The 13,117-nt window shown below is 41.3% G+C and overlaps 1 protein-coding gene across 1 annotated transcript in view; it reads right to left on the reverse strand.

Moving 5' to 3' along the window:
* Positions 1 to 1,139: 1,139 nt before the first annotated feature.
* The window catches only part of MDFIC2 (MyoD family inhibitor domain containing 2), a 49,763-nt gene continuing 37,785 nt past the window's right edge, over positions 1,140 to 13,117 (reverse strand). Inside the window, exons 4-5 of the mRNA XM_067303671.1 lie at positions 7,374 to 7,595; positions 1,140 to 1,399 (exon numbers count right to left, since the gene is read on the reverse strand). Coding sequence (XP_067159772.1) covers positions 1,140 to 1,399; positions 7,374 to 7,595 — 482 coding nt within the window. The remainder of the gene's footprint in view (positions 1,400 to 7,373; positions 7,596 to 13,117) is intronic.

The raw sequence follows: 13,117 nt of genomic DNA on the forward strand, positions 1-13,117 counted from the left end.
AAAGTAAATACTGTCTTTGGTATTAGTCTATAAATTTCTAACATGAGCACGCAACTCTGTATTTTCCTCTGTGCTTAATAGGTGCATTCTTCACCCTGAGGCAGCCGAATTTACATGCTTTTGTTGTCATATGTGTAATGTGCAATGTGTATTTCCTTTTTATTAATCAGACCTTCCATCAAAAAAGAGATAGAGGGAGTTTGAAAGCACAGCCAGGATAGATACTGTCATTTTGTAATCTTTTGTGCACAGGTGGAGATGCCTGTTTCCACTAGAATAGATGGCAATATTCTGCTGCTTGCAGAAATCTTGCAAATGAAAATCAGGCAAAGGAGTTGCTGGCTATCCATGGGGTAATTCTCCTCTGGAAGTGTGCAGTCAATTTCCATTTAGGCTAATTACACTTAAGGAGCCCTTTCCTATAACTAATGAACAATAGGCATAACCTGTTATTACATAACCATAGGCACGCACATTAATACACTGTTGAATTGCACTACCCTGTTAAAATGCCTCCTCTACAAAATTCACTGGAGATTTTTAGAGACATTTGCTGTAATTACCACTAGCATGGTTTCTAATTCATTTAATTTTCTTTTCTACCTAAACTGAGCATATAAGTGTGTTTTAAGAGATTGAATAAATAAATTTTTAATTATAAAATGATGTTATATCATACATTATTAATAATAACCAACAATGTGTAATACATGTTTATGTATGAATCCATTAGGAAGATGAACTAATATACATCAGTCCTAAAACAATGTCCTAATTTATCCTGTGTTTGTGAATGGGGGAAATCCATGTTTAAAACAATTAGAGGTTTATAAAAGCATCAGATTGACAGTGGGTAAAGCATTGAGCACACTTGGTACTTAGGAATTCTGTTGTCGTCTATGGCAAAGGAGGAGACCCTTGTCTGCTCTTTATTGGTTCCAGCAGTTTGTGAAATTGCACAACTGGAACGGTACAGAGAGACCTGCAAGGCAGGAGCAGCATAATGCACATAGTCCTGACTGGCAAACACTCTGATTATTATTGTTATCTTAAAAAAAAAAAAAAAAAAGGCATTTCTCCTTTGTACCCTCTCAGCTCCCATTCGGGTAGTTTGGGGGAATTCTGTCAATTATTTTCTATTAGCGATAGCAGACTTCGGAAATCTCCAAGGCAAGTTCCAGGCACTCGCTAGTCTCATGACAGGACTCAAAAAGGCTGCAGTCAATGTCACAGTCACAGTTGCAGTCGTTGTTGGCGTGGTCTTCGTTGGAGGTCTGGTAGTATCTATTGGATGGACAACAGGTATCTATCAGCCAATGTTCACAGGTATCAGGCAGCATTATAAGAAAGTCCCAAAACTGGCAGAACAAGCAGGCCAGGATAAGTGTTGCGCATTCATCTAAGAAAAAGGAAAAGCAGCAAGAGGTAAGAAAAAGGGAGTGCTTGACTACCCAGGCTTTGGCTAGTGTGACTACACAGAAATGAGATGCAAAAGACAAAGATCCCTGCAGCACACAGGGTAGGCTAGGAATCCAGTGTTGAGAACTGCTTTCATTAAATAAGCCAAATGAAAGGATATTCTATGTTGTTTGTCCTGGAAAAACAACTGACGTGAAAATATTTTGAATGAATGTACTCTGTGGAAGTGAAGGTCAGAGGAGCAAGTGCACTTAAACTGCTTGGGGTGTAAGCTTCAGCACATGAGCGAACTTCACTCAGCAAAGATATTCTGCTTGAGGGTTTGCGGTATTGCAAAAGTGCATGATGCCACGTGTTCCACCTGACCCACAGGCACTACATGGGAATTGATTTTCATCAAGTTCAAGTTTCAAGTTCAGGACTGAATCTTTCTTATTCAAACAATTCTTCTCTGGGTTGTCAGTCTTCTGTGGTCTGATTCGATCCTTGTTGGAAGTTAGTGTGCAAAGACCCAGTGATATTGTGGAGAGTGGATCACGCCCTCCAACTCTCCAAATCTAGTTCTTGGCTTTATACCTGGTTGTTCTGGATGCATAGGATGTTGTATCGCTGGTTCATAAATTAGATATGGCATCTGGATAAAGACTGAGATAACTTTATGAGCAAGACCAAATTCACACATATGGGGGGAAAAAAGAGCACAGATTCATCATCTGCTTATGGTTTGATTTCATAAGTAGTCTAACAGTAAAAATGTTTAATGACTGCTCAATTGCTTAACTGAGGAGAGGGAGTAAAAGCAAGTGTGGAGAACAGCATTTACACAGGGCAGTATGATGATCAATACTCACCCCAGGGTCCTTCTACTTTCTCACTGAAATGGGTTTCTCACCTTTTTTATTCACAGATTTGTTAATTTTTAAAAGGAGACAAAAATGTGAAAAACAGTGTCAGCTAGGAAATATATGTATGTATATAAAAAAAAGGGTATATATGTTTAAGGGAAGTTCTCTTTATTTCCAGCACTGAGTAGGGTACTAGCAACAGCATTCATCTCTATGCCCATCTGTGTCACCATTCCTACAGGAGCCAGTGAGTATTTTTGAATAGATATTCTTGACCTCCAAGTATTGTATGTCACTAATCCCCAGGCCACAATTCTTTACGCTATTTGTTTTTTATTTTTGTGATCTGGTATTTCCTTTTCTCTTTCACTTTCTGGATCATTTTGATCCATCTCAACTATGTTTAGCACTAGAAATAAGACATTTCAACCATATTTTGGCAGACTAGGGTTAAGAGTGTATGTGGGGGGAAGTTTGCTATTTGCAGCAACGGGGCTCTGAAAGGTGGAAGTAGTTTGGTTTGGTAGACCCATCTTTTTAAAAAATAAAAATAAAAAAAAAAGCCAATGGGAAACTCCGGTCCCTACTGCTGATGCCCGTGGGTCTCTGCTGAGTTGGCTTGTCAGGTGGCTTCTCCTCTACCATCCCCATCCTCTGAGGCTCAGCTCGCCAAATCCTTACACCCAGGTAGTGACACTGTCTCTGAGAACTCCCACACCCCAGCTCCAGGATCAGTTGATGGTGGTTTGGCACTGCACCACTATGAAAGGATATTAATACTGTGGAGTAGGTTGTTTCAAGAAATTATGGGTTCTTCATCACTGGAGGCTTTAACGACCATGTTAGACAAACATTTGTTTACGCTGAATTTATCACCCTCTGAGATTAGAGGAAGTAATTGGTGGTCCATGTGAGGTCCTTCCTGCCCTGTTTTCTGTGGTTCTTTGATTTCGCATGCAGGATCCAAAAATCAGTTATGTTATTCTCAGTTCTTTTAGGTTGCACATATTAAATGAAAAAGCAAAAAGTGGACTGAGCTGAAAGCTGCCTTGACTGCAAAAGAACCACGCATTCAGAGTGGAAGAGAGCTAAATCGCTCTTGCTTTAAAGGCAGCTGGTCATTGCAGTCAACTCACAAAATTCAGGGGTTAGCCAGCTGTTTTCTGGGGGATCAAATCATACAGGCAATCATGAGAGATGCAAATATACAGTACTACAAGGAATTACGCTCACAGACTTAAACATTTACATGCGCGCACACGCACACACACACGCTGCATTTTACATACATATTAAAGGTAGTCATGTTTACTGCCGATCTCTTCGGATCAGAAGTTTCACCTGTAAAGTGGATTTCATGGGACTGAGCCTTTGCTTTAGGTGTAGATGTGTGTCTATAAAGCCAATGATAATGCTGTGAGCTATTTAATGAACGACTACAACTGGCAGGACATTTCTGGAGAGTGATTTTACATATTTCAGAAAGCATAATCCCATCCTTTTGCTCTCTAGATCTCTCCTCTCCTCTCCTCTCCTCTTCTTTTGTCTGTTGGTTTTAGGAGAGCTTTATGCTGGTAGCCTTCCTTTACTGTAATGTGCAATCCTAAATGGCAAAAACTTTGTATTATATATTTCCCCCTCAAAAGTCAACTATTACCCACACTTCAAATTACAGCATTTGGGTAGAATGCATTTGAGTGCAGCAGTGTTTAGAGTAGGTGTGAGATTCTGCCTGTGTGAATCCAGTTGGAGTGCAAAGACCCAAACCTTTCAATTTGTTTTTTTTTTCTCTCTCCTTGTTTTTGGAAAGGAAAAATGCCTCCAACAATATGAATATCTTTTCATTGGTTCTTTCAGGAAAGCATATGGTTATAACCACATTTCTTGCCCTAGGATGACTAACTGTGAAATAACTCATTCAACTACTTTGGTTCTGTTGTGGCATTTTATATCTCACGTAACATAAAGTTCACTGCCAGGAAGTTTCCAGAACTATGCTTTTTTTTTTTTTTTAAAGAAAGCTTTCTTGATGAAAAACAAAATTAAAAAATCATTCCAGCTCCTTTATAAAAAAAAAATCAGTTACAGCAGGTAGCAAGAATAAATAGCATGTGATTGAATTTCTTTCTAAGTAGCATATCATCACCAATGTTATCAATTTTAATTCTTATTTAAATATGTCAAGATCTATTTAAGTTCAGACAAGCACAACTAACTTCTAAGTCAGTTCTGTAGAATAAGAATGACTAGATTTTGGTGATACTTAGTAAATTCATGCTTATATTTTTTTCTAAGTAAATGAACTGAAATAATTATAAAATTGAAACATTGTATAAGGTGACACTGCTGCATTTAATTGTATGAAATTTACAGTGTAGAAAATGTAATCATTTTATCCAGTAGTCCATGGTGTAATTAAGACTATTCTTTTTAGGTATCTTATGTTTATGAAATTTCCTTCCTGTACCTAGATATGAGAGATCAAATTCAAATTATATATCAATTAAGGATCTTTCTAGTTTTCTTTTTTGCTTTAAAGGTCTATTTTCTAATAACAGTTTTTTTCCTGAATGTGTTAACCATAATGGTGCTTATGTAATCTTAAGAGAATAGATATGATTCTTAGGGCTTCATCCAGGAAAGGGAGCACACAAAAAGCACAAGATTTTAATAATAAAGTAATGTTTCAGCACAGAGTCTGTGATGTGCAGTAAAGATGCTTTTAAATTCCCATCAGAGCACACACCATGAACTGTGATAATGGATGTAACACATTTTGCAAAATCTGCATGTGTGAGGCTTTTTTGTCCTGTTTTAAGTGGGGTAATGTATATAAATAATAGATATTAGCAATTAAACATCCATTCCTATGCATTCATTTATATATTTGAAAATAAATTAGCCACAAACTGCATAAAAGAAGATGCAATCTCCTGTTTTCTCTTCTGTTTTCCCTGCTGTTTGTGAAAAGGCATTATTGCATTTATCTCAGTGAGAACAATGACCTCAGCTCTCATTCTCTACATTAGTAGATTAATTACCACAAAAGAAGAACTTCTAACAATTTTGCCAGCCTGTCTGGACTCTAAATTTTCCTGCTTTTGGCTGGTGGCTGTCAGCTCACCCTCCACTCAGGCAGATAAGTCTCTGTATGAACCTGGTCCAAAGCTCACTGATGCCACCAGGGTCACTTCTGGTGACACCTCTGAGCTCAGATCTGCTCCTCTTTAAGTACTGGATCCAAAATAAGCTCCAATTTCCTCAGCTAGTGCTGCTCTCAGAGGTTGTCCGTGCACCAGCGAACAGGATTTGGCCTTGTGTATGTGAAATAAGCAGTAACTTGTCAGAATAGAGTGAGCAGAGTATGCAGTGACAACCACAAATCTGGCTTCCTTTGGTTTCCTTGGCTGACGTCCAGCCCTTAACATTATTAATTGAGCACAGATTGTTTTTTTGTTAATTTCCTTCACTTTTAGCTTTTTAAGGAGTATGAAATCTGTTATTTGCATCACATGGTACACACCTGTGTGCCAGTAATGGTTGAGGGGCCCAATCCAATAGTCAGTAAATCCAGAAAACAGTGTGTGTCTGGACAAGAGGATGAGTCCCTTTAATGTAATAAGTACTTCCTTTCCTTCATTGAAATTAAATGCATTCTAATAGATGTATCAGAGACATTCCTTTTATTACAGGATCAGTGATACAGTAGAGATCCTAATGGTTCCTTTGGAGTACTGTGGTTTATTATGTTATCTGTATTTAGTAGTTCTTGATTCAGGGGTTGTTAATATGATATATATGATATATCCCAACTACATCGGATATAACACACTCTAATCCTTTATTGTAAAAGGCACACACAAGAAACTTAAAGAAGACTTCACAGAACAAAAGCAGCCTTTTTTCAAATCTATGGGAATAACCAGAAGTAGCTTCTCACATGCTGGTCATCAGCATAATTCCACTTAAATCAGGGGTATTATAATATTTATAATAGCAGGAGTCATGGCGCATGGTCTGTAATGAGTGTGCACAATCAAGTCTCTTCCTTAACTCTCAGTTATACTACTGGCTGTGAAACTCTTACAAAAAGTAATGCAGGTATCCAGCACCTTAACTTGTGCTTTTATGAAATAGAAAGGAGCAGCTCCTTTAGTGAAAAGGTAAGACAACTCTGATCCATAGTCCCAGGGCAAATTATGTACTAGCATCAGGTACTGTTCATTTGCAAAAATGTACTTGCACTATTGGGCTTCTGCTGCAATTTTGGTTTTTAACTATCTTTCATAGTGCTTTGTTTTCAAATACGCTTTTCCAAAACTCACAGTATACTGGACTGACTGGAAGTCCTATCCCTATACAGTGCCATTTTGTCTGAGGGAAGTTCTAACACATATATAAAAGCTGCAAGACCACAATTCATCTAGGAACAGTAACATATATCCAAGTTTAAGGACACTGCACCTTTTATGCTTAACAATAAGCAAGTGCTTAAGTACCTTGCTGAATCTGCAGGGACAGTTTGCTACAAAAGCAGAATATAAAGACCTCCTCATCCTGACCCACATGAGTTTTGCAGTATGGGCTGCAGAGGGAGGATTTGGTGATGGGTCAGCAGGATGGCAGTGTTGCATGCAACGGTTTACTGCTTCATATAACCAATGTCCATACCACTAAACACGGCATCTGTTCAGCAACCACAGCAGCTGCTGCGATAGCAACAACAAAAGCAACAGCCCCTGCTATTAGAGAGAAGGGTGTGTGTGTGTGTGTGTGTGTGTGTGTGTGTGTGTGTGTTTATCTGATACCGACAGATCATCTCTGTGAAAATACTGTTTACAAAGGTACAAAGGCTCTATTGCACACAGCGCCATAGGCTCTCAGCTCTTCTTCTATGACTTTAATATCACTGACACTTTAAAATCATCTTCTACGGATTCTCATCTGTCACAAAAAATGTCTGCAGGGCAACTTAGTAATGCTTTTGGCTACATTCTTGAACCTGCTGTTCGGCATGTAAGTATTTATTCAAGCTAGATGCACATAGTGCTCTTGAAATGGTCATTATTTAGAAATCAGCTTAAATGCAATCTGTTTTATAAAACATACCGTCACTGTCTCTCTGATGTACTGATGCATCATCTTCAATGTAGGTGAATTTTCTGCATTTCCCCAGGGAAGAAATGGATGATGTGCTAGAGCCTGACAATTTCTTCTCTTTTTTGGTATCCTTTGATGAAGCATCTGTAATGCTGAATTCTGAGACAGAACTCATAGCAATACCTTTCATAGGCTTTTCATCCGTATGCTTTTCATTTGTAAGTTGGTTATCTGGTGGGATTAGAAAAAAAAGGGTTTGTTTGTGAGACTAAGACAAAGATCCAAAAGAATCACACATGCAGAATTTCCAAGCCTACAGCTGTTTAATGCCAAGATCGAACCTTACTTACCTAATGATTTCAAGGGGACTCTTTATATACATAAAGTTTATTCACAGAACAAGTATTTGTAAACTTGCAGTCTAAGGTTTTCTCTTAAACCCAGTGGACTTAGTGGTTAAGTGATAATCCATTTCCATTGGATATGATAAGACTAGGAGAGAGAACAGAATTATTGCCTCCATTGAAATCTATTTAGAGTGTGATGATATCCTAGGTTTAACTTGCAAAATGAAAGAAGGCAAAAGAATTATCTTGCTATTTTTCAACACCAGCTCTGTTTTCCTAAATTTACAGCCAACAGTGTGCATGTAGGTGGTACCTAGATGCAGATGTGCCAGCTCACCATGGCTCATAATCTTGTTGCAAAGAAAGCCAGATGGTCTCTGTTTAACATCCAGATTCATTATTTCATAACTTCACCCATACTTGTGTTGTTGGCCTGGAAGTCAATTAGAAGACGGGCTACTTCACATGCTGTCAATTTGCCAGAGAGGCAGCTCAAAAACCAGAGGGAGAGCTTAATTTTAAGACCCAACTAGGCAAAAGGTTAAGAAGAGTTCTGAGCTCAATTTATTCTTGAAGAACTTCTCAGGCACAGATAAACATAGGTTGATATATAGTGTCACTCACTCTCCAAAGTGATCAAGAGGCCAAGAAACACATTCATTCTCTCTACTGCTGGGATGATAAAACCTCATCAGTTCTTATCTACAGCTGATTAACTCCAGCACCTCGCATCAAGCACAGCCTCACTTTTTATCTTACTTAAATCTTGTGATATGCTTGCTCTTAAGCTATATACAGAAAATCAATCATTACAAACACCTCAGTTTTGTAAACATGAGAGGAGCAGTAAGTGCACTAAAGCAGTTAGTCTGTTTTCTGCTGCAAGGAACCAGAAGAGAAATCCTGCGTATTTTTTGTTTTCCACATACCTTTGATACCTCCTGTATTCTAAAAAACAGCCAAGAAGAGATGGAGAGTGAAACCTTGATGACACTGCAGTAGTCTCCCATAGTATTCTTTAGCCAAACAGAGGAGATTTGAACAGGATGGGTGGATTGCAAGGTAGGTGAGAAACCATTGGGATGATCGGGCGGCTGGAGAGAGTCCAGTGAAGGGCCACCAAGCTGGCGAGGGGTCTGGAGAACAGGATGTACCAGGAGAAGCTGAGGGAACTGGGCTTGTTTAGCCTGAAGAAGAGAAGGCAAAGAAGGGTACTAACTGTTGTCTTCCACTTTGTAACTGGGGTAACGGAAAAGCCAGACTAGGCTCTTCTCAGAGATGCACAGAGCTGAAAGGACAGGAGGCCACTGGCACAACTTGCAGCAAGGGAAGTTGGGATTGCATACACGAAAAAAATTCTCCATCATGGGAGTCGTAGAGCACTGGGACAAGCCCCTGGAGAGGCTGGGAAAATGTGCAGAGCTCAGCTGGGCACGGCCCCCAGCAAACTGATCTTTGAAGTTAGCCTGGTTTTGAGGTGGAGGCCAGACTAGATGATTTCTACAGGTCCCTTTCAACCTGAACTTTTCTGTGATTTCTGTTTCTATTTACTTACAAAATGAGTGAACAATTCATTTAAATTTTTACCCATACTCAGATTTCATGCAGTTTTAGGTCGTCTTCATGTGGTGAAATTTATAGAAGCAAAAGGCTGGGTGGAAGTTAATGAGGTAAGAACCTGGAAGATGGTAAGATGAAATACTAAGTGATTGTTTTTCTTAACTTTAAATCATTGTTTTAAGAAAGTTTGCTGACAGAATTTTTGGCTTGATTTTGAACTTATAACAATGAGAAGGCCCTCTATGAAGGAAATGTGGATTGTCCCTATCCCAGAGAGTTTACAGGTTGGCCTTAGGTAGGAAGCGACTGGTGGGTTAGGCAGAAGTGGAAGGAAGAAAACAATAGTAGTAGTGGCACAGAGACCAGTCTTGGAAACCTATAATCATCAGGTTTTGCAGGCATTATGACAAAGGAGTTGTACAGTGAGGAGGAGAAAGCTTTAGATGTTCCTGGGTGGCTCCTCCGGGCCGAGAGGCAGCACTGCACAAAGCACAGTGGTGCTTGCTTGCGGTTTGCACACATGATTACAAAAACAGCATCCTGGGCAAGGCAGGTCTGCGATTTTGCTCATTTATTATAATTTGTTGAGGGTTTCTCCCCTTGAAGCAGGTAAATATAGCTTTCTTGCCTCTCTGACTCCTTGGCCAGCCTCTGGCCAAAAATGTGAAAATTCACACACTTTGGCTGTACTTACAAGCATCGTAAATGTTGTTTTGCAGTGTTTATAGATCAATGACATATCACAGTTTTCCCTGCCCTTTCATTCAATAATATACCATCTCCAGGAAAGGCTGTGCTAATTGAAGTAGCAGGGCTCTGGAGGAAGCAATGGCCTCCTCATGCATTGGTTTTATTGGATAATAATTGATTTGCAGGTCCAACCCATCCGTTATTCGGGTGCCAGTCTTACAAATGGATCTTGTTCATCCAGTCTGGGACCGTACACAGGTTGAAGAGTTGAATACATATGGATCAGATTGAACGGCCTATGTGAGAATGGTGATTTCAAAATTAGCCCTAAAATCTAAGCTGCATATATTTTAAATCACAGTATATCTGTTGAGTTCCCCATTTTTGCAACAATACAATGGCCCACAGAATCCATTTAAGCATTCAACAAAATAAGACTGAAAAAAATCAGACGGAAGTAATCGGTAAATGCCAGACTAACATTTACTGTATCCACCGACTTCTACTATTCATACTTGGAGTCAATTTTTATTCTTGAAGTGCTGTTGAAGAGAAATCAAAACCAGAAATAGAAAGGCATAGACATAACCTGAATATTTCAATACAGCACCATCAAACAAAAGGGTAACAAAAGCTGTCATTCAAGGATTCTTCTGTTTGTTAAAGCATACTACATCTTTGAAAATACAGTGCATTTTAGTGTCAGACTCTTAGTTTGAAAAGCTCCCTTTAAGTAATGTTATACTTGTCTTGTACAGCTAGATCAAGTCTTCATGCAATCACCGTAACAAGCAACTTGCTATGACAAGCGAGATCCTTGCTTCCAGAAAACAGTGTGATAGAGGCTAAAGCAGTGTACAATTATAGGTCTCCATTTCATTTTTATGCAATTACCTTCAGTTCAGCTGTGGGTCCATCTACATTATGTCTTTTATCAATTTAATGTTTGCACAAAGTGTCTAAAGAAATAAAGATTATGCTAGACCAGCATAAAAAAAGTGGTTAGCTTTTTTTTTTCTTTCACAGTTTGTTGCTGCAAGGAACGGTAATAGGTTTAGAGATTGGAACAAATAAGTGGAGCCAAATAGGCTTTAAAAATATATTATGTACAACCGATATTATTTATGATTACTTTTAAATGCAAATTGTAGAAAAATTAAATTACAATTAGAAATGAGCAGGAGGTGAAACTTCACAACTGTCTTCTTAGAGCCTACGCTCAGAGTTTCACATATCCACAAATATCTGTTTCTAACTTGTGGAAATCAACCACTGCAGTGAATTAAGAGGGAAAAGTAAGTGTATCCTAATGATGAAGTTTCAGGCTATTCAGTGTTAGACTTTTAGACAGATTTAGTTAGAAGTAAGCCCCGTGATGCACCAGCTTTAAACAGTATCCAGAAGTAGCAGCTTTCTTCCCAAGTTGAGCAAGGAGCTTGCCTTGCCTGTGGCAGCAGAGGACTGGGATCACTTACCCATGTTTATATTACAGATAAAGATGGTCTCAATATTTGCATGAAATTTCTATTCGTTTTCAGATTTGGGTGACTTAGGTTCCTGACTACAATGCCTAATTTCACGAGAGCACAAAGTAAATCACTTATTATCTGCTGGTGCCAGCCACAGATGCCCCCGGCCGGTGGAAGCAGCTGTGCTGTTAAGGCTGGCATTTACAGCAGGTCGGCTGACCCCTGTTTCCCTTCCCGGCTCAGGCACGAACCAGCTCCTGCAGGACAGGAAGCCGGAGCTTCTTAGCACCCTCTTGAAACTGGCTATCGCACAGCGGCGTATGGTTTTGGGTTGCGGGACCAAGAGGTGTGCTGGGCAGGGGTGGCAGCAGTACGGGCAGCGGGGGGAACTGCCTCTGGAGAAGGAAAAAAACATCTCTCGCCCTAGATAGGGCTCGTAGATAGTCTGTATTTTGTAATCGGAGGACAAGTGATGGAGGAGCCGCCACGCCGCTGGCCATCCCCTCTAGTGACATGTGCTACCTGTCCGGCCTGGCAGGGCCCTTCGCCCTGGGGCGAGAGGTCCCAAGGGTTGATGGCAACCTACCTGAGACGCTCCACCAGCTGAGCACGTCCGGCTTTTGACTTTGGCCGCGAGGCGTCTTCGCGCACCGGCTCAGGAAAAGAGCGGAAGGGGCGCCCGGCTGGCCTCTCTGCCGCTGGGTTCGCTGCTCCACGGCCACTCTGTTGAATTTGTCGCCTGCTCCTCGCCCGAAAATAGCAGGGCGCCGGGTCCCTTCAGCCGCGGGGCGAAGCAGGCGGAGCCGCCTGCCAGCCCGAGGGAGGGAAGGTGCCGGGGAAGTTTACAGGCTTGAAGGGAACTCGCCGGGTTTGGAAAAGACACGTAGTGGAACGGAAGGCCTGAGCGGCTGTGTTTTTAATTATTAAATAAATAAATAAAATAAATTATATTAATTAAAGCTGACAGGACCGTCGCGCTGGGCACCATAAATAAGCGTGGTTCAACATGAATCAGCCGCAGCCGCTTCATCAGAGTGGTTTACGTTAAGACCTGTTGTTTCGGGGGTCGCATGGAGGCCAGTACGCTTTTGGGGAGGGGGGTCGGGGTTAGGCGCGCGCGGGCGCCGTTCCCGCCATCGCGCGGCTCCGTTTTGGAAAGGGAGGCAAAAAAAAACAACAAAAAAACCCCCAAAGAAACCCCAAACTGCTGAGAGAGGCAGTCTGTGAGGAGAGCGGCGGAGCGTCGCAGCCTGGCGGAGGGAGGGAGGGAGCGAGCGCCTCAGCGCCGCTCGGCTGCCCGCCGGAGAGGCCGAGGGGGAGCCGGCGCCTCCGGAGCGACCTGCCACGGGCACCTGCGTGGTTTCGGGCCCGCTGGGTTGTGCCGAGCCCAGGCACGAGGATCCGGGGGGTTTGGAGACCGTTTGTTTCTGTAGCAGGGACGCAGGGAATGGCGTGCGAGGCTATAAATACGCCTGGGGCCGCCTGGGGCTGTTGGGCTACGTGTGGGCTCCACGGAACGGTGCGAGCGCTTCTCTTCTGCTTTACGATGATGGACTGGTAACGCGCAGGAGCCGGGGTTTGCCGTTTTTGTGCCGTTGCAGTAACAACGCTAATGGTGCCCTCCCTGCAGGTGGTATTCTATCAACAGTGAATTTTTGACCTCGCTGCATACGTTTTAACTTCATGA

Source organism: Apteryx mantelli, chromosome 12 (assembly GCF_036417845.1).
Source record: "Apteryx mantelli isolate bAptMan1 chromosome 12, bAptMan1.hap1, whole genome shotgun sequence".
Lineage (NCBI taxonomy): Eukaryota > Metazoa > Chordata > Aves > Apterygiformes > Apterygidae > Apteryx > Apteryx mantelli.